Source organism: Thamnophis elegans, chromosome 1 (genome assembly GCF_009769535.1).
Source record: "Thamnophis elegans isolate rThaEle1 chromosome 1, rThaEle1.pri, whole genome shotgun sequence".
NCBI lineage: Eukaryota > Metazoa > Chordata > Lepidosauria > Squamata > Colubridae > Thamnophis > Thamnophis elegans.
In genome coordinates, this window is record NC_045541.1 from 4428130 (window position 1) to 4448601 (window position 20472).

The following is a 20472-nucleotide window of genomic DNA, read 5'->3' on the forward strand; positions in this document are numbered from 1 at the left end:
ACCCTCTGGAACGAGCTCCCCGTGGAGATTCAGACCCTCACCACCCTCCAGGCTTTCCGCAAAGCCCTTAAAACCTGGCTGTTCCGACAGGCCTGGGGCTAAAGAGCTGTTGCCCCCCCCCCCTCGAATGGTATGACTGTCGTGTGTTTTAAATTATGCATTGTTATGTGTCATTTTTTAAATTTTTGTCTGTATCCCCCTTCCCTGACTGAATTGTGAGCCGCCCTGAGTCCCCTTCGGGGAAAAGGGCAGCATATAAATGTAATAAATCCAATCCAATCTAATTGATTGACAGAAAAATGTCTGTTCCGAGGATTGCTGTCACTCTTTGCTGGGAAGTGGGGCAATGTAGCCTTCTCCATTAAGCAACCATGACTCTGCCTGTTTTGTGAACGGGTTTGTATAACAGCTGATGTGTCAGCGCAAGAGAGCTTTGTAGACACAGGATAAATGTTTCACTGCCTGAATATAAATACATCAATTTCATGTTCATAAATGTTCCAGTTTGCTTTCCTCAATGAGTGAAGACAATATCCTGCATAATGTTTCTGCCTTCCCAACTGACATTACATCTTAATTATCCAAAAGGAAAAAAAGATGCCTGAGAATCAGATTGCTGCCAGATGGCCAGCACTTATGGATTGATAAAGCTTTTATAGTAACCAATGTGGGCACGTAATTTTTTAAAAATTTATTTTAACCGTATGCTGAAAGCAGAGACGGCCTCCTCTTCATGATTATGAACTAGGTTTACAGTTATTAAGGGCGCTTATGGCATTTGGCTGCATGTAGAAGTGCTGTCTCCATCCATCCAAGCTCTTCAGGGGATTCACAGTCCTGCTGGAGCTTGAACAGAACATCTCTGAAGCATCTCAAGGAGTTTGAAGATATAATGGCAACTATTTAGCGCAATGTTTTGCTGCGTTCAGAATGCAGACTCATTCCTGATGGGTGGCCATCCAGACTAAGAACTCACCACTTTGAAGGTCAAGCTATACTCACTGGTTGGAAATTTCCCCAAATATGCAGTTTGCAACGTTGTGTGTAAAAATGACCTCGGGAGAAAGTTGGAGGAGTCACTGTCAGGGGAATGGTCAGACAAGAGCTAATGCCTCTAACTGATTTCTGAAATATTCATTTTAATGCAACATGGCATTAAAATATCACATAGGGCATAATATATTTGGATTTCAGTAAGGCATCTGACAAAGTCGATCGCAACCTTCTTGGTAAGCTAAAAAAATGTGGGATAGTCAGCATCATCACCAGATAGATTTGTAACTGGCTGGCAAATCATACTCAATGTGTAGTCCTCGATGGAACTACATCTAAATGGAAGGAAGCAGTGGGGCACCCACTATTGGACCTACTTCTACTATAGGTAGCTCCTCCATGTCTGGTTCAATTGTCCAATTCTTGGAGATTGCTTGCTTGAGTCCCTGCAGCTTTCTTGGCAAGGCTTTTTACCCTTTTTCCCGGAAAAAAGTGACTGGCAAAGACCACCACCTTTGTGTCTAAGGTGGGACTAGAACCCAGAATCTTCCAGTTTCTAGTCTGATGCCTTACCCACTATAACAAACTGGCTCTCTGCATGCCTAATTGCTATAGTGATTGCTAGTGGTTCTTCTAAATAAATGGGCAATCACAACAGAAATGGGAAAACATCAAGATAATTCTTGGAATCTTTTGGAAGTTCCTCCTACATGTTTGACACATTTATAATCAATGCTTTGCTTGTAACAACAGAGTGAAAATCTTGCAAGTACAGAATTTGATTACACGCAGCCTATCTGTAAAAGAAACTCAACATGAGTCTCAACCAAGCTAAAAAGATTACTCTAATGCACTAAGGGATAACGAGATGCTTACATTTTCAGTTTTTTTTAATGGCAAGCAATATGAAACTGTCTAAGCATTGAATAAATGATATGAATTGAAAAATTATATAATAATACAATAGCAGAGTTGGAAGGGACCTTGGAGGTCTTCTAGTCCATCCCCCTGCCTAGGCAGGAAACCCTATACCCTTTCAGACAAATAGCTAGCCAACATCTTCTTAAAGACTTCCAGTGTTGGGGCATTCACAACTTCTGGAGGCAACTTCTGTTCCACTGATTAATTGTTCTAACTGTCAGGAAATTTCTCCTCAGTTCTAAGTTGCTTCTCTCCTTGATCAGTTTCCACCCATTGCTTCTTGTTCTGCCCTCAGGTGCCTTGGAGAATAGTTCGACTCCCTCTTCTTTGGGGCAACCCCTGAGATATTGGAACACTGCTATCATGTCTCCCCTAATCCTCCTTTTCATTAAGCTAGACATACCCAGTTCCTGTTCTTCATATGTCTTCATATGCACATTGCTGGCTCATATTTCAATAGTTGTCCACTAGGACTCAAACATCCCTCTCACAGCTACTACTATTGAGGAAGGTACCACCTATACTGTACCTGTGCATTTCGTTTTTCTTGCCTAAATGTAGAACCTTCCTTTTTTCACCATTGAATTTCATTTTATTAGATAGTGCCCAATGTTCAAGTTTGTCAAGATCCTTCTGTATCTTAAGCCCGTCTTCTGGAGTGTTGGCTATTCCTGCCAGCTTGGTGTCATCTGCAAATTTGATGAGTTCCCCATTTATCCCCTCATCCAAATCATTGATGAAGATGTTGAAGAGTACTGGGCCTAAAACAGAGCCTTGGGGTATTCCACTGCATACTTCCCTCCATGTAGATGCAGTTCCATTGAGGACTACACGTTGAGTGCGGTTGGTCAGCCAGTTGCGAATCCATCTGGTGGTGATGCACCAGATTACCAAGAGACCAAAGCAAAGTATTTGCAATCTAAAACATAAACTGTTACTATAGGCAAAATATTAATTTTAAGACTTTAAAATAATTGCATGTATAAGTTGATTAGCCAGATCTTATCCAGCGAACTATTTTCCACCTTTCGCAATGAGAAGTGTACAAGTGTGTGAATTGTCCGTCCCTCGTTGCTCTTTCATTTTGCTAGTCTTCCACATGTGCGGGTCTAAGGTCTGGGATAGTGACTGGGTTCACATCTGACAAGCTCTCACAAACTTTCAGGATGGCATTACTTGCCCATGTTACACCAATCCACAAACGGAGAGGCCTAATCTGTCTAAAACAACTAAACAGAACTTTCAAAATTCCCATAGAAATATGGGGTTAAGTCATTCATACTTGCAGGAAATCTATTCTGCTCTTTCTCTGATACCAGTCTGAGAATTTTGGGGAAATAATTAACGTTCAAACATATCCATTTTTAAAATAGTCTTGATTGATTTATTGAGTACTCCAAAATGAATACATAATAAGCAATACAATATCAAGCCCAATTTAATGCTACCTGTATAAATTATGCAAATCGTATGAACATGGTGGCGCAGTGGTTCGAGTGCAGTACTGCAGGCCACTTCAGCTGACTGTTATCTGCAGTTCAGCGGTTCTAATCTCACTGGCTCAAGGTTGACTCAGCCTTCCATCCTTCCGAGGTGGGTGAAATGAGGACCCGGATTGTTAGGGGCCGATATGCGGACTCTGTAAACCGCTTAGAGAGGGCTGAAAGCCCTATGAAGCGGTATATAAGTCTAACTGCTATTGCTAACTGCTATTTGTTGTTGTTATTTCATTATTTAATCCAACAGCCCCAGAAAGTACAGTGGATAAGAGTATAAAAAGCCTCTTCCATAACTACAGGTAGTCTTCAACTTACAACAGTTCATTTAGTGACTATTCGAAATTGCAACGGCACTGAAAAATAACCATTTCCCACACTTATGACCATTGCAGTATCCCTATGGTCACATGGCTTACATTTGGCTGCTTGACAACTGACTCACATTTATGACGGTTGCAGTGTCCCATGACTGATGTGATCCCCTTTTGCAACCTTCTGCCAAGCAAAGTCAATGAGGAAGCCTGATTCACTTAACAACTGTGTTACTAATTGAACAACTTCAGTGATTTACTTAAGAAATGTGGCAAGAAAAGTCGTAAAATGGGGCAAACCTCACTTAACTAATTTCTCACTTAGCAACATCAATTTTGGGCTCAATTGTGGTCGTAAGTAGAGGACTACCACTTCTTCGCCTGGTGAAAAGATGAAAACTGTTTTAGTGACTATTCTGCATATCATGTTATTGTTTTACATAACTTTTCTCAAAATATTCTTAAAACAAAAACGGGCTTACAATATCTGGCTATTTTTCCGCATTAGGCCTGTTTGCAATTTAGTGAGTATTAACAAACAGTTCACATCTGAAAATTGATGTGCGGGCCTTGCTGCCCAAGTGAAAAAAAATGTGTCTAATGTTCTACATTACAGTTTTTAACACCACATATTTATTCAGGATACACTATGATGCATTCCTGTAAGGATTACAGTCCTATGTGTGCTAAAAAAGTATTTCACGTGGATTATTTTGAAATAAGTATACTACAAGATAAGTTGGTAAATGAGGGAAAGCAGAAAAAGTAAGCAATTTAGCAGTTAGCAATAGCAGTTAGACTTATATACCGCTTCGTAGGGCTTTCAGCCCTCTCTAAGTGGTTTTTACAGAGTCAGCATATTGCCCCCCCCCAGTCTGGGTCCTCATTTCACCCACCTCGGAAGGATGGAAGGCTGAGTCAACCTTGAGATGGTGAGATTTGAACTGCTGAACTGCAGATAACAGTCAGCTGAAGTGGCCTGCAGTACTGCACCCTAACCACTGCGCCACCTCGGCTCTTCTACCCCACTACTGTGTTTCCATGAGATTTAATTATCCCTTGGTTAATCTGTTGCTGCAAGTTAAGGGTAGAATATGAATTGCTTTTGAAACATTGTTCCTGCATGCATATGCATGTGTGTGTGTTCTGTCCTCCGTCCAGGAATGAAAGCCGAGACCAACGTAATTGAGGTTTCTTTTAATCAATCAAGACTCTCATTGGCTGCAAGCCACATAAACAAAGAGATAAGCACTCTGGCAGCAAGTCCTACAAAGCTTGGCAGCAATGCACACAAACTCTGGCAGCAATCCAGCCTGCCCAGTTTGTTTCTGGTCAGTCCTTAACGTGAAGGATGACTTCTGCAAAAGGGCGTGGCACAAGCAGTCTCTTTTATAATCAGGAGAGGATCTTAATAAGCATCAACTGAGCGTAATCATCTCCTATAATTACGCAGTTGTTCCTGCCGCCGAGTAGCCCTTCGATGGCGTGCATCCCGAAACAACTCACAGGTGTTTTCCTGATCATTCCCACTGGTGGCCAACCAGTCTCTCCTCGCCCTGCTCGGAGTCAGCACCCTGTCCAGGGTCCTCCACCTCCTCCACGGCCGACTCATAAGCCCCCTCGCTGTCAGAGTCTGGCGGCAGCTCCAACGGCACCTGCCGGGCCACAACATGTGTGTATGTGTGTGCACACACCCACACCCACACTGTATGCACCCCATCTCACTGGTGACATGTAAAACTCTAGTGCCCACATAAAACATCTGGGCTTTGTTATTCATTTCAATAAAATATTTGGATATTTTACATTTGGATCACTCCAATATTTGGATCGCTCACAACCACCTCACTTTTAACAATGCCAACAAAGTCATCTGAACTACATGGAAAGAATGTTACAAATCTTTTTTATGCCCACCTTGGTCTTTCTGGATGCAATTATTTGTAATCATGTTGGTCAGCCGTAACTCAGAAAAATGAAGATATCTGAATTTTTCTCAACGAACACATTTTTGAGTAATTTAGTTCTATTAAGGCAAAAATGAGGAGAGGGATGTTATCTAGCATTTTTCTCAGTGGGAGCAAAAGTTCTGTACAGCTAAATCAAAAATAATACCAAATACCTAATACCTCTTCCTAAATGTAAGTTATGACCAGACAAATACTGCCATCTTTAGGACAACGAATGCACTGGCATAAAATATTAGATTCAGCTTTAATAGAGCCTAGGTTGTCTTCTCTGGACAGCTTGTTGGGGATGTTAGAAACTGTAATCCAATAGGTCCAAATCATTTCTTCTAAAACATTTTAAAAACACAAATATCCCTGATTATTATACATTACAGTGGATCTTCAAAATGGCATCTGATAAATGTATGAAGCTATTATTATACTTTACAGTGGATTTTCAAAATGGCATCTGATAAATAAGTATGAAGCTGGAGGAACAAAATACTTGTATTCGTATGCAAGCCAATAAATTATTATGCAATCAAGTTCTTACTGAGAATGAAAACAATAGATTTTTTATTCCTACTCAAGAGTCAGCATCCACAGGGTATGGTAAATATACTTGCAGTCACATACATATATCCTTCTTCAATTTCAGAAGAGATATGAATTTGAGAGACAGGGTTATTAAGGAATCTTATTCAGATATTTTTCTTAAAATTACAAAAATAGCACAATTACCATCATTTAATATTCAAAACCCAAATCTCACTGAACTCAACTGGACTTGCTCCCAGAAACTCATTTCAGACATATGCTTTAAATACAGCCATCTTGAGTACTTGATTCAGACGCTAAGTGTTTTCTGCCAAAAATATTTTGTTTTTCGAAGAAGAAAACGGCCTCGTCTTTCTCCAGTTTTTGGAATTCCTTGTAAGAAACCTTGACAATAACAACAGCAACAACAAAAAGAATAGAAAAGAATTAACTGTAAATTAGTACAAATCTTACATCAAAAATAATCACAATGAAGCAAGAGGGGGGGGGATATTGGAGCTTGTGAAGAGATTCTACCACTAACCTTAAAGGGGTCATTCCTGAACCAAAGAACCTAACAGAGGAATTCCAGTTTATCAAGGAACAGTATAAGTGTTAATTAATTATTGCCAAGATGTGTAAGAATAGTCACTGCTTTGTGAAGGATCACTGTAAATATTTATTTATTTATTTATTTATTTAATTGGTTTGTATGCCGCCCACTCTCAAGAGACTCAGGGCGGCTTACAGGTAAAAAAGGAAGGGGGGGGACATACAAAAAATAAAAAACAACATTCATAACTTAGGATGGGGCTGGATAATTCAACAGCCCCAGGCCTGCCGGAACAGCCAGGTCTTAGTTGCTTTGCGGAAGGCCGGAAGAGTAGTAAGGGTCCGGATCTCAACAGGGAGATTGTTCCATAGGGTCGGAGCAGCTACAGAGAAGGCCCTCCCCCGGGGAGTTGCCAGCCGACATTGACCGGCAGATGTAACCCGGAGGAGGCCTAGTCTGTGAGATCTTATTGGTCTCTGGGAGATAACTGGCAGGAGGCGGTCTCTCAGGTAGCCAGGTCCGATACCATGTAGGGCTTTAAAAGTAATGACTAGCACCTTGAAACGTGTCCGGAGACCAATGGGAAGCCAGTACAGCTCGCGGAGGATAGGTGTAACGTGGGTGTACCTAGGTACATCCACTATCGCTCGCGCGGCTGCATTCTGGACTAACTGAAGTCTTTGAACACTCTTCAAGGGCAGCCCCATGTAGAATGAATAGAAAATATTCACATATCCTATAATTTAATTATCACTCTGTAGATTCTATCTTAGATTCTCCTTTGATGTTGACTGATTGCACAGAAGTACTAAAAGCAGAAGTAATAGAAGCACCTGCCAAATTCATCGCATTCTGTGTACCAGATGTTCACTCCAAGAGACGAACAATGTCATTGTTTAATCTCTAAATTGCCAGAAGACTCTGCTTTCATTGCAATTGCTTTAACACAAAGTTCAAGGAATAATATTTTTGAGCTATATTCCAAAGTGATATTTTTATGTTACCAAGTAATATCAATACTTTGAATTGAAAATGTTTGGAATGTTTGTTGTTGGAATGTTTATTTAATTTGTATGCTCCCAAGGGACTCGGGGTACAAATAAGACAAAAGACAAACAGATTCAAAACAACAACAGTCACAACATTTCAAGTGGGGCTGGAAATCCATCAGCCCCAGGCCTGCCGGAACAACCAGGTCTTCGTGGCTTTGCGCCTGGAGGATGGTGAGGGTCCGGATCTCCACGGGGAGATCGTTCCAGAGGGCCGGAGCAGCCACAGAGAAGGCCCTCCCCCGGGGGTTTGCCAGTCGGCACTGGCTGGCAGATGGAATTCGGAGGAGGCCTAGTCTGTGGGATCTAATCGGTCTTAGGGAGGTAATTGGCAGGAGGCGGTCTCTCAAGTACCCAGGTCCGATACCATGAAGGGCTTTATAAGTGACGATTAGCACCTTGAAGCTTATCCGGAGACCAATAGGCAGCCAGTGCAGCTCGCGGAGGATAGGTGTGACGTAGGTGCACCCACAATCGCTCGCGCGGCTGCATTCTGGACAAGCCGAAGTCTCCGAATACTCTTCAAGGGCAGCCCCATGTAGAGCGCATGGGCTCTATGGATCCAGAAATTGACCCATGCAGCAACTTGCAGCACCGTAGCAGATGTATATATAATATTGAGCTAAAAGAGCTAACATACAAATTAATATAAAATAAGATACTTATATCGACTAAAGCCTTTTGATTAAAATTTATGCAAAAACTTTGAATAAAAGATCTCAAAAACTTTAATTATTTTCTGCCTAGTGACATAGATTAGCAGACTGCAGAAGTCCTGCTGTCTGGCTTAATTTTTGAACTCGTTGCTCCTGATGTATCCCTTTTTTGTTCTTTAAAAGGAAGGGCAAGTTCTAATGTTATTTTCCCTTAATAATTTCAAAATATGTTTTCTTACCAATATAACTTGGTATCCCAGTCGATTTAAATGTCTTATTTTCATTGCCAACCTGCCTTTCGGGTGTTGTGAGGGACTTGAGAAAGCGCTCGCAGGAGGGCACAGAACTGCTATCCTGTAAACAAGGACAAGAGAAATGCCTATAATAACAACATAATTAATTATAGCCGTCTGCAGGAATATCAATGCAGTGAAAATTGCAAAGGCTCTTCACTTGGATAATTGTAACCAAAGCCTGTCCTACATGAATATGTACATTAGGCGATTTATGCATATATGTGTTTCAGTTAAACACTCTCTTTCTGTGTAGTACCATTCTCTTTTACACTGCGGTCATTCAAAGGCTGATACAACCTTCATCTTAATGCCTATAGCCCTGCTATAAACCTATTGCCTTTAGAATGACAGTTTAAAAAGATAAAGAGAGATCATTCCAACGAATTCTTGTGTGTACGCATAAAATGTACCTCTATTTTCCAGAGATCATACAGCAGGTACGCAGGACACCTTTTCAATCCCAGGAAATGACATGGTTTCTTTAAGTGTGCCCACATCAGTGGTGGGTTTCAAAAATTTTTCGAACCTACTCTGTGGGTGTGGCCTCCTTTGTGGGAGTGGCTTGCCGGCCATGTGACCTGATGGGAGTGGCTTGCCGGCCATGTGTTTTTTTTTCTCTCTCTCTCTTTCCTTCCTTTTGTCTCTCTGTCCCTTTTTCCTTTTTTTTCATCTCTCTCTCACTCTTTCTTTCTTTCTCTTTCTGTGTGAGTCTGTCTGTCTGTCTGTCTGTCTGTCTGTCTGTCTGTGTGTTTTCAGTGGTGGGTTTCAAAAATTTTTGGAAGCTCTTCTGTAGGTGTGGCCTGCTTTCCGGGTCCGCTGGTGGAACCTCTTCTAACCGGTTCGGTAGATTTGACGAACCGGTTCTACTGAACTGGTGCGAACTGGTAGGAACCCACCTCTGGCCCACATGTACATTTTGCCCTTCAAATCTGGATGTCTGCACAGAGAAATAAATGAAGTCTTTCTCTGTAGTTCATGGCATCTAAACAATCATGCCTGGAAATTCAGCCTAAGAAAAACATACACTCAGATAAAAGTACCGTTTGAGGTTGGGGTCCCCTTTCAGCTGATCTGCTTCTGTCCTTGTCAATGCTATTTTTCGGTTTGCATCCATTAAAATTTCAAAATCTAAAAAAAAAAAAGGGACAAACATTATATTTTTATCAAGAAATTGCTATGCACTCACAATTTCTCAAATTAATACAAGGAAAAATGCATTTGAATAACATACTAAATGCAAATTATTAAAGTTACATTTGTTTTTACTGACATCAATGAAGAGAAATACCACTCTGGTTATGGAGGGGAGGAAAAAGAAATCACAATTGATTACAAACAACTGAAGTTTGGACAAAATATTTCCCAACTAGTGAAGTTTCATACACAGCAGTGAATTATTCCGCACATTGAAGCAGAGAGACTATGTAAGCATGGAAACAGAATACATACTATCAGTGAGAAAGGACAGGCGATGGAATTGTATTTTTATTAACGTGAAAACTTTAAATTGTTTTTTTTAAAAACTGTAAACAAATTTTCTTTTAAAAGAAATTTTAGATTTCTTTTAAAATCTACATGTAAGCATGATTGCCCCATTAACTGCTAAGTTTTTACTTCATTATATTTTATAGCATTGTATTTCTGAGAGTGGGGGTAGGTCAAGGCAATAATAGTACTATAAACAACATCCGATCAAAGCTAGCATCACACAAATAATGACTGAAAGTGAATCACTTAATCCCAATGTTCTCTTACAAGCTTTTAGTTGCTTTGCCAAATAAAAAGTGCATTTAAATGGAGTGAAAGGTGAAAAAGAGGAGATAGCCAAAGGATCCCCTCATAGACACAGGGCAGTAGGCAAGTAACCTAGGTTCCACCACAAAACCGCGTTAGACTAAACCGCGTCCGACTAAACCGTGTCGCTGACGTCATCAACAGGGCGACAACAGCGCGGAGACAGAAGCACGCTGTAAACCCTAAACCTAAAATTAACCCCTAAACCTAAACCTAACCCCCTAAACCTAATCCTAACCCTTAACCTAACCCTAAACCTAACCCTTAACCTAACCCTTAACCTAATCCTAACCCTAAACCTAACCCTAAACCTAACCCTTAACCTAACCCTAAACCTAACCCTTAACCTAACCCTAAACCTAACCCTTACCTTAAGTTGAATCGGCTTGCTTTCAAAGCGCTATTTAAAGCGCCCTTCTTTCTCCGCGCTGGCTGTTGTCGCCCTGTTGATGACGTCAGCGACGCGGTTTAATCGGGCGCGGTTTAGTCAGGCGCGGTTTTGACGGGTCACGAGTAACCTATACTTTAGCCATTTCTGATTATAAGTATTTTATTTTTATGGATTTTATATGGCTCGTTATCTATGTAGTGAACACATTTTCTTGCAAAAAAGAAAGGACGAACCTGAAAAAGGGGCAAATCTGAAAGATTCACCTGGATATTTTTTTTTAATGTTTTGCGTTTATAACATTGTTTTACAACGGAAAAATCAAGAGCAAAACCAAGAAAAACCTCTACAAAAGCACAAATTCTAATAAAAATATCTAAAAAACATATATTTATTTTAAAATAGATAAATGTAAATTTATTTTTGAAAAGACAATTCAATTTTCACATTTTTCATGTGTGTGAAAGGCTGTGCATTAAGTGGTACCATTTGTACGGTAGAAGCCAAATGACCAAAAAGGACAAAAGTAGCTTTTGAAAAATAAATAAATTTAAAGGACAACTTTCTGAAATAAAGAATTGCCCTTAATAATAAAGTACGTATGATCACAGTTATTCATAGGTAGAGGGCAGTTGGCAAATAATCTGGATTTAGTCACAGCAGGGTTTTATATGTATAAAAATCAGTAAATGCTTTGAGTAGCAATAGGTAAGCATTTGTGCAGGATTCAAAGCAAAATGCTCCATATTGAACAATAATAACATTGTGATATTTCATACCTAAGCAGTAACCTTGAGTCAACTGTACATTTGTTTGAAACAAATTTTCATTTTCCAAAAGTGTAAGCAGGGCTTCCTGTATTTTAGGATAACGAAAACCAAGTATTTTCTCTAGTGATGACGACAATTTCTCTGGTAAAATTGTTGATGTTGTGGAAGAAACTCCATCAAGTTCTAAACAAACCTTTATTGCAGGCAACATACCGACACTTTTTTCTATATAAAAGAAATTAAAAGGAAAACTGTTAGCCAATGAACTCTTTATCTGCTTGAATAAAGACAGACATATTTTGCCTAAGGAAGAAAAAAAAAAAGGTTTTCAAATATACAAATGAATTACTGGAGATCTGTTCTATTCTGTAAGCCTTTGGGAAAGCTCCAAACTGCATCCTCAATCAGTATTAACCTATGGTCAAATTTAATTTAATGTCTGCAATTTTTTCCCATACTGCACCCTAGAAATAAAATGAATATATCCTGATAAGTACCTTCAGCAGGAGCCTTTTTCCCTTCTAACTTTATTTTTATTGCTTAAATACACCAAAAGAAAATGAAGTATAAAAATGCTGTACAAAAAGGAGAGGGGAAGGATGAAAAAGAAAAAAGTGGGCAAACTAATGAAATAAATGTATCGTTTGTTTCCTGTATTTAAAGCTCCTCAAATTTTAAGTTAGAAGTTTGACAGAGACTCATATACTTTATTCCTTCCGCTGTGTTGATAAACACCCAAATCAAAGGTTTACCATGTAACTCTTTATAATCTGGGATGCCAGTGACTTTCTAAGAACATAATCTTCTTTTCAAAACAATCAAAGCATAATATATCCAAAATTCTTCATAAATAGATCAATTCAAAATCTGGGGGATGTAACTTAGCAGTATATTAATACAGTGTTTCTCAACCTTGGCAACTTGAAGATGTCTGGACTTCAACTCCCAGAATTCCCCAGCCAGCGAATGCTGGCTGGGGAATTCTGGGAGTTGAAGTCCAGACATCTTCAAGTTGCCAAGGTTGAGAAACACTGTATTAATATATTTAAACACAATCCCCCTTGACAAACTTTTCTTGTCCTTTGGAGGATTTCCAGCCAATGGCCAAAATATTTGACACTATATCATCACATTTATGACCTCACTAGGATAGAAAAATATATAACTAGCCTTTTAGAAACAGTCCTGGATGAGTCCAATAAAAGCCCTCCCCCCAAAATGTTTTGTGAATTATTCTCACCTTAAAAACGGAGGAAAATATTTTATTTTTTTAAAGCTGAAGACACCAACTTGGAAGATTAAAGATACTCCAGTTCCGCATTCCAAATTTGTAAAATTCTACAACTGAAAAGTTGGTTTAACCTGGGAGTATGGGGATTATCTAATTTAATTAACAAAATTAGAACAAAACATAACAGAAGGGAATGTGCTTGGCCGATGGCATAGTTGAAAATCTGAAATTAAACTCCCCGCATCACATGGGAGCTGTTGTTGAGGGAGCAAGAGAACACATATCGGAACCTGACTGCTTAATAAAATGTTGACATCTACTTAATTCATTTGTTTAAAGTATATTCCTGAAATTAACATATCCCTCTTTTATAGTTGTACAGGTAGTCCTCGAAGTACAACAGTTCATTTACTGACTGTTCAAAGTTACAACGGCATTGGAAAAAGTGACTTATGGCCACTTTTCACAGTTACGATCTTTGCAGCATTCCCATAATCATGTCATGAAAGTTCATATGTTTGGCGATTGGTTCATATTTATGACCACTGCAGTGTCCCAAGATCATGTGATCAACTTTTATGACCTTTTAACAAAAAAAGTCAATGGGGAAACCAGATTCAGTTAACAATCAAGTTACGAACATATCAACTGCAGTGACTCACTTAAGAACTGTGGCAAGGTTGTAAAAAATGGGGCAAAATTCACTTAGCAAATGTCTTACTTAGCAACAGAAATTTTGGGCTCGACTGTGGTCTTAAAGTCAAGGACTATCTCTGTATAGTAATGAATATATACTAATCATGAAATTACACGCATTTTTACATTTATGGGTGTTTGTAGCCTTCTACTATTATTTTTCCATGCTAAACGAGAGAGCCACTTTGGTGTAGTGGTTGTGGCAGTTAAGATATCAGGCTAGAAAATGGGAGACCGTGAGTTCCAGCTCTGCCTTAGGGGCAAAGCCAACTGAGTCCCCTCAGGGAAAAGGGCGGCCTATAAATAATAAACAAATAATAATAAATAAAAAAAAACTAGGTAAACCTGGGCAAGCCACTTCCTCTCTGTCCTGGAAAGCAGGTACCCTTGCCAAGAAAACTGCAGGGACTACTCTCACCATCAACCTCAGCCTATACCTATCTACAGAATAAGTTGTTGTTGCCGTAAAAGTGTACAATAAACACACAAACACCACATTATGCAGGATGTTACAAACTTTCATGCCAAGACATCCACCTCAAGACTGTTTCAAAAAAGTGGGTCTTTGGCAGCACTGTTGACCAGAATTCGCATGCATCAAAGTTTCAGAAATCCCGGCCAATGCACTCTAACTTGATTTTGTATTTAATAACGGCAGCAAGACTGCTGGTGGCGCAATACTAGAAGGAGGAAGATTTGCCTACTATTCAAGAATGGACATTAAAAGTCACAAACTTAGCAGGGATGGCTAAAATATCTGCATATCTCAAGGACCACTCCAATGAGAGATATAAACTGGAGTGGAGAAGATGGATCGACTATACTCAAAATAAATATGGGACTAAGAAATTCCAGATAGCTTATGACTAAAGAAACAAGGAATGATATAATCTGTTTAGAGTTAGCCTAACAAAAGAGGAGTTAAAGCTCAAATGAAAGATAATACTAGCTTATTTTAGAACATCTTTGATAAAAATTTATACCCTGTATTTGTTCTGGGAAGTCGGGGGGGGGGGAAGGTTGGGGGGTTGGGTCTGGGTGGGGGAAGGGAGGTAAATACTTGTAAAAGCCTTTTTTTTCCCAAAAAAAATTTCAATTAAAAAAAAAGTTTCAGAAATCCCGGAACATCTCAACAAACACAGTGGGGTTTTAACACATTATAATTATTAACTGATAACATATTGGTAATCTGTCTCGTGTTAAACTTAATTTGCACAAACAACCTATTTTGCCCACCAGACCTCTCCCCAATTGAAATTCTACATACATCAGCCTGGCTATTTTATACGTCAGATAAGTGAGCTGCAGCTAATGAAATTTAATAAAATTTATTAGTCAGGAAAGTTGCCATCAGATTTGATAACGCCAAACTACCTCTTCTGGGTAACCTTTTTAAAAAGGAAAATAAAAAAAAAACCCTTCCTCATAAGGGACATTAGTGGATCTGGTACTTGAAGGAAGATTCAAAAGCCAGTTGCGGCCCTACCTGAATCGGGAGGCTCTCACGACAGTCACTCGAGCCCTTGTGATCTCTAAGCTGGAATACTGCAACGTGCTCTACATGGGGCTGCCCTTGAAGAGCACCCGGAGACTTCAGCTAGTACAGAACGCGGCCGCGCGAGTGATTGTGGGCGCACCTCGGTTCGCCCACATAACACCTATCCTCCGCGAGCTGCGCTGGCTGCCTGTGGATCTCCGGGTGCAATTCAAGGTCTTACTTACCACCCATAAAGCGCTCCATGGTAGTGGATCTGACTATTTGAGAGACCGCCTTCTGCCAATAACCTCCCTGCGTCCCATCAGATCGCATAGAGCGGGCCTCCTCCGTATTCCATCCGCCAGTCAGTGCCGACTGGCGACTACCCGGAGGAGAGCCTTCTCAGTTGCTGCTCCGACGCTATGGAACAATCTCCCCGTGGAGATTCGTACCCTGACCACAGTCCAGGCCTTCCGTACAGCCCTCAAGATCTGGCTAGCCCGTCAGGCCTGGGGATAAACTCTTCCGCCCCTCCCGAATGCTGAGAGAATGTTGTGTTTTTAGTATTTTTCAGTTATTGCACATTTCTTTTTATGTTTTGTCTTCACTCCCCTTCCTTGTTATTGTAAGCCGCCCTGAGTCCCCTCAGGGAAAAGGGCGGCCTATAAATGCTATTAAATCTAAATCTAAATCTAACTATTTTTCTTGCTTTGGCTTTGAATCTGAATTATCTCCGCTTGAGATGTTTTCAAGAGCTTGGACTCTGTTCTTCAAACATCATTTATTCAAGCTCTTTAATTTCCTCTTGCCTAGGATCCAGTGTGTCCGAGTGTTTCAACTTTTAAGTGTATACTTGGCTACAAAGCTTACAGATCGAATTAAAACGAGTAGCTCAAAGTTTGATGCTTCTTTTGGTTCAATTTCAGACTGAATCATAATTCATCAGACTGCCAGCTGAACAACCAACCTCTTTAGACTAAGCAAGATCTTTCTTCCAGCTAGGGACAATGCCTCAAAAGAAGAATATTTCTTTCCCTAGGTTCAAAATGTATAGAACGGATACATAAAATTTCTTGCTTAGCAATTATGTCTTAACAAACGGTTGAATTATTTTTTTTCAAGGGTCATGGAACAAGAGGAAACAGTCAGCAGCTAATGTCTTTTCACGTTGCCCTAAAATCTCGCATTCTTTTTCCTCTCATCATCCTGCTTCTGTGTCCTGGTGTGACTTTAAAAAAAAAATTATACACCAGGATGAGTCTATCTTTAAGCAGGATGATTCCTTCAGAAAAATAAAGGCGGCTTTTTTTTTGGGGGGGGGGGGGAGAGATCTTTTATTTTGTACAGGTACTTTTATAGCAATTATGGAAAAAACACCACAACTATTTACAGCAGAGGGCCCACATTTCCCAGTGTCTTACTTTTTCTATCTGTTTCCCCAGAGATATTTTCTTAATTATCTCGTACCCACTTTCTCATCCTTCTCCCTCAAGTTTTTCACTGAGAGAAGGATAAGAAGGGAATTGACGGAATTATTTTCTGCGTGCTTAAAGCTCTTCTTTGTGGAGTTTTGGGCCTCACCTGGCATCTCTCTTCATGGACATCACATGATTCTGTGTCTTCTGATCGGCCCCTTCCAGTCGAAGGCTTCCTCAACGACTCCTGGGGGTCTAAGAGCTGCCTCTCGGTGACCCTGTTTGCCTTGGGTTTGGGACAGTGGGTGGGATTCAAATAATTTAACAACCGGTTCTCTGCTCTAATGACCAGGTGGGTAGGCGGTGCTTAGTGGTCATGTGACCGTGTGGGCGTGGCCAACTCAACATTACTCAGGTCGACGGGCGCTTCGCCTTAGCTGTTACAATGTAATAAGGGTTAACCGGAGAGGCAGTTTCTGTAAGCAGGGCAATAAAGATTAGGCTAGAAACAACACCAGAATGTTTCCTTCCTGCCTTCCTTACAGGATTAGCCCTGTAAAGTGGGAAAAAACAAAAGGAGATTTCTTCCAACAACCGGTTCTCCGAACTGCTTAGAAAATTAACCGCCGGTTGTCCCGAATAGGTGCGAACTGGCTGAATCCCACCACTGGTTTGGGGTGAAGGACATGCATTTAGATTAGAGCCGAGGTGGCGCAGTGGTTAGGGTGCAGTACTGCAGGCCACTTTAGCTGACTGTGATCTGCAGTTCAGAGGTTCAAATCTCACCGGCTCAAGGTCGACTCAGCCTTCCATCCTTCCGAGATGGGTGAAATGTGGACCCGGACTGTGGGGGCAAGTTGCTGACTCAATTTGCTAAAAAATTTGTAAGCCGCTTAGAAAGGGCTGAAAGCCCTATGAAGCGGTATATAAGTCTAATTAATAAATAAATAAAATAAATAAACAAATTTATCTCTGTCTTCTCTTCTCCCAGGGAAGCCTCCACAATGACTTCAGGTTCCTCCCACTAGGGAGCACTCCTGCCCTATTCCTCAATGCCTGTTCCTTCCTTCCTAGGTTCATTTCTTAACCCAATGAACCACTTTTGTAGTCTTTAAGAAGTTCCAATAAAGACATCACCATGACACGGATTTTAGGATACTAATGATCAATGCAATATTAAACTTGATCGTTTCGAAAGAAATGTGGTAATGGTATAAAACTGAAAACGGGTATTTTGTTTACCTTTTATTACATAACAAATTTATTTTATATATAAGTTAATTTGTCTGCACAAATTAACAGAGATATGGTCAGCAGAGATTAAAAAAAGAAAATAAAATAAATCTCTAACCTGATTTTACTACATCATTGAGAATTTCCTCTTGAAGCAATTGATTAAGAGCAAGTTGGGGAAGATATCCAACAAGACAGAATGAATATACAACTCTTAGTAAATCCATATTATCAATCTCATGTAGATGTTTATTCAATATACTATTCAGAGAGTCAAGAAACCTTTAAAAAAATGGAGATAAACAAATACATAAATTCCTAATAGGCTGAATAAATCTACAAATACTGGTATATCAACTCACAGCTGAATATTCATGAGATAAATTAGGAAAATGTCTACATATTGCTATTTTGCAATAGAAACATCCTTCACATAGTTCTTCCATCACGTTCAGATTTGATTTGTTTAGTATTAGCGTCTCTTCTAGAACGAATTATAATGTGTTTGTAATTACCTTTGAAATTAAGAATACTTATTGTAGTTTTTAAATAATCATTATATCTCAATTTTTAATATTAATTTTCAAAGGGAATGCATTTGAGTATGATCTATTTTTATCCTGGTAGCCAGTCATTAAGCAAACTATAATAGCATCAGCATTGACAAGGGTGGAATTCAGCTGGTTCGGACCGGTTCAAATGAACCGGTAGCTCCAATGATCAGCTGGGGAGCGAACCGATTTGCTCTGATGCTCACCCTTCCCTGTGCTTTACTTACCTATATACTCTCAGCTGATTCGCGTGGCAGAGCGGATTGCCGCGCCTCAGATGTGTTACTCCCCAGAAGTAAGTGAAGGTAAGTTTTGTTAAAACTGTGCATGTGCGCAGTGTGTGTATCAGGCATGAGCGCACACAGCACAAACTGGTTGTTAAACTGGCAGGATTCCACCACTGAGCATTGCCCATGATTTGTATAGGACATTTATCACACTGATGCACTGATACAAATGTGTGATGAATGTAAACCAACCAATCTGGCATATTCGAGCAAGGTGAATGAAGCTTGAGTGATGGCGATTCTTTTTTAAAAAGACACATGTAATTGTAAGGGTTCACCGACAAATGCACGCTCGACAAAAGCACGCCAACAAAACCACGGTGAGAAAACCGCGAGTTCTAAATCGCGCCGGCGAATGAGCGCAGAAGCGCGTCAACAACAGTGTGCCAACAAAAGCGCGCCTTCAACGAACAAGTAATAACCGCGAGTTCTAAACCTAACCCTCAACCTAACCCTTACCTTAACTTAAATTGCGCTTCTCTTATCTTAACTTAAATCGTGCTTCTGTCGGCGCGCTGTTGTGGGCGCGTTGATGACGCCACAGTTTTCTCACCGTGGTTTCGTTGGTGCGCTTTTGTCGTGCGCGCATTTGTCGGGTCACGATTGTAAGAGAAGGAATGATGATGCCTTAGGGACATAGATTACTTGACCCAACACTTATACTGCAGAGAGAATATCTATAGAGGGTAAGGGATTTACAGGCTACTCCAGCACAAGGAAGGTACTAAAATTAAGCCAGGCTTATGGAGACTCTGTGAAAGAGAGTGGGGGGCACTTAGGACTGATTTATAGTTGCCCGCAACTACCTGTAGCCATACCTGCATACCTGCACTGCAAAGGGTTTGATGGATAAGTGGAAGTTGCAAAGGGCTGCAGATGGGCCGACCCAAACACTTCCCGAATCCCAATTGCACATTGTGCAGAGATGTGCACCCTGAATGTTGATTGGTTCCTATTCCTACTGGGAGGAGGAAGAAGGCAAGGCACGTTCAAAGAAGGAAACGTTAACATTCGCTGACTTATAAAAAGGATGCCTATAAAACTATCCCTGAACGACAGGGGTATATGTTCCCTCACGGGCAGTGCAGGAGAAATTTGCTCCAGCCTTTAGTCTGACAATGCCCTGGAAGCAACAAGCAGTTTAATAACAGCACTTGGGTACTTAGAGCAGCCCAGGCAAGGGAAGAGCCCTTTCTCTCTCTGCTCTTGATGAATGAGAGGCTACTCTGAAGGCTACCTTGAAAGGGAAACCCAGATTCAGGAACTATGCAGACCAAGCCAGCTCCCCCTTCACATTAGAAATATTGTTTCCACTACTAGGACTAAGCTGAAAAAGTGGGGTTTAAGGCTTTTTATAATATTGAATTTTGCCTGATTTGTTACAATGACAGACTTTCCTTATTAGATAGAAACTCCTATTGTTTATTCGATCCACCATTCTTATTACCTGTATATCGACTGCCTCTATTAGTTACTAAATATGGATTTGATTTGGTTATAACACCCTGGCTCCTGGTTTGAAGTAGACCCCTAATAGATGTTTTGGTCTGTTAAGTAACTGTGACTTTTCTCGGTCTCTCTTTTAATCATATATTCCATCAGATTTCTTGCTGTATTTCGTAAGCTACCCAGAGTTGTAACATATTGAGGCACCTTGTAAAATCTCAAGGAAGGAAGGGAAGGAGGAAGGGAATGAATGAATGAAGGGAGGTCATATTTGTATGCATCACAATCTAATGCTGTTATAAAAATTATTTAGTTTTATATGGCTTGTAAATCTGTTTTCTATTTTCCTCTTCTGTGTTTTCATTTCTTTTTTATTCTTTTGACTTGGTTCCCCTTTCAAATATTTGTTAAAATCAAGCA

General features: G+C 40.2%; 1 protein-coding gene across 2 annotated transcripts in view; it reads right to left on the reverse strand.

Moving 5' to 3' along the window:
• Positions 1-5676: 5676 nt before the first annotated feature.
• FASTKD2 (FAST kinase domains 2) overlaps positions 5677-20472 on the reverse strand; it is a 28239-nt gene continuing 13443 nt past the window's right edge. For both annotated transcript variants that reach the window (XM_032226065.1, XM_032226059.1), the window contains exons 8-12: positions 17887-18050; positions 11726-11941; positions 9805-9892; positions 8708-8822; positions 5677-6615 (exon numbers count right to left, since the gene is read on the reverse strand). In XM_032226065.1, the coding sequence (XP_032081956.1) occupies positions 6493-6615; positions 8708-8822; positions 9805-9892; positions 11726-11941; positions 17887-18050 (706 nt within the window). In that variant the 3' untranslated portion in view covers positions 5677-6492. The remainder of the gene's footprint in view (positions 6616-8707; positions 8823-9804; positions 9893-11725; positions 11942-17886; positions 18051-20472) is intronic.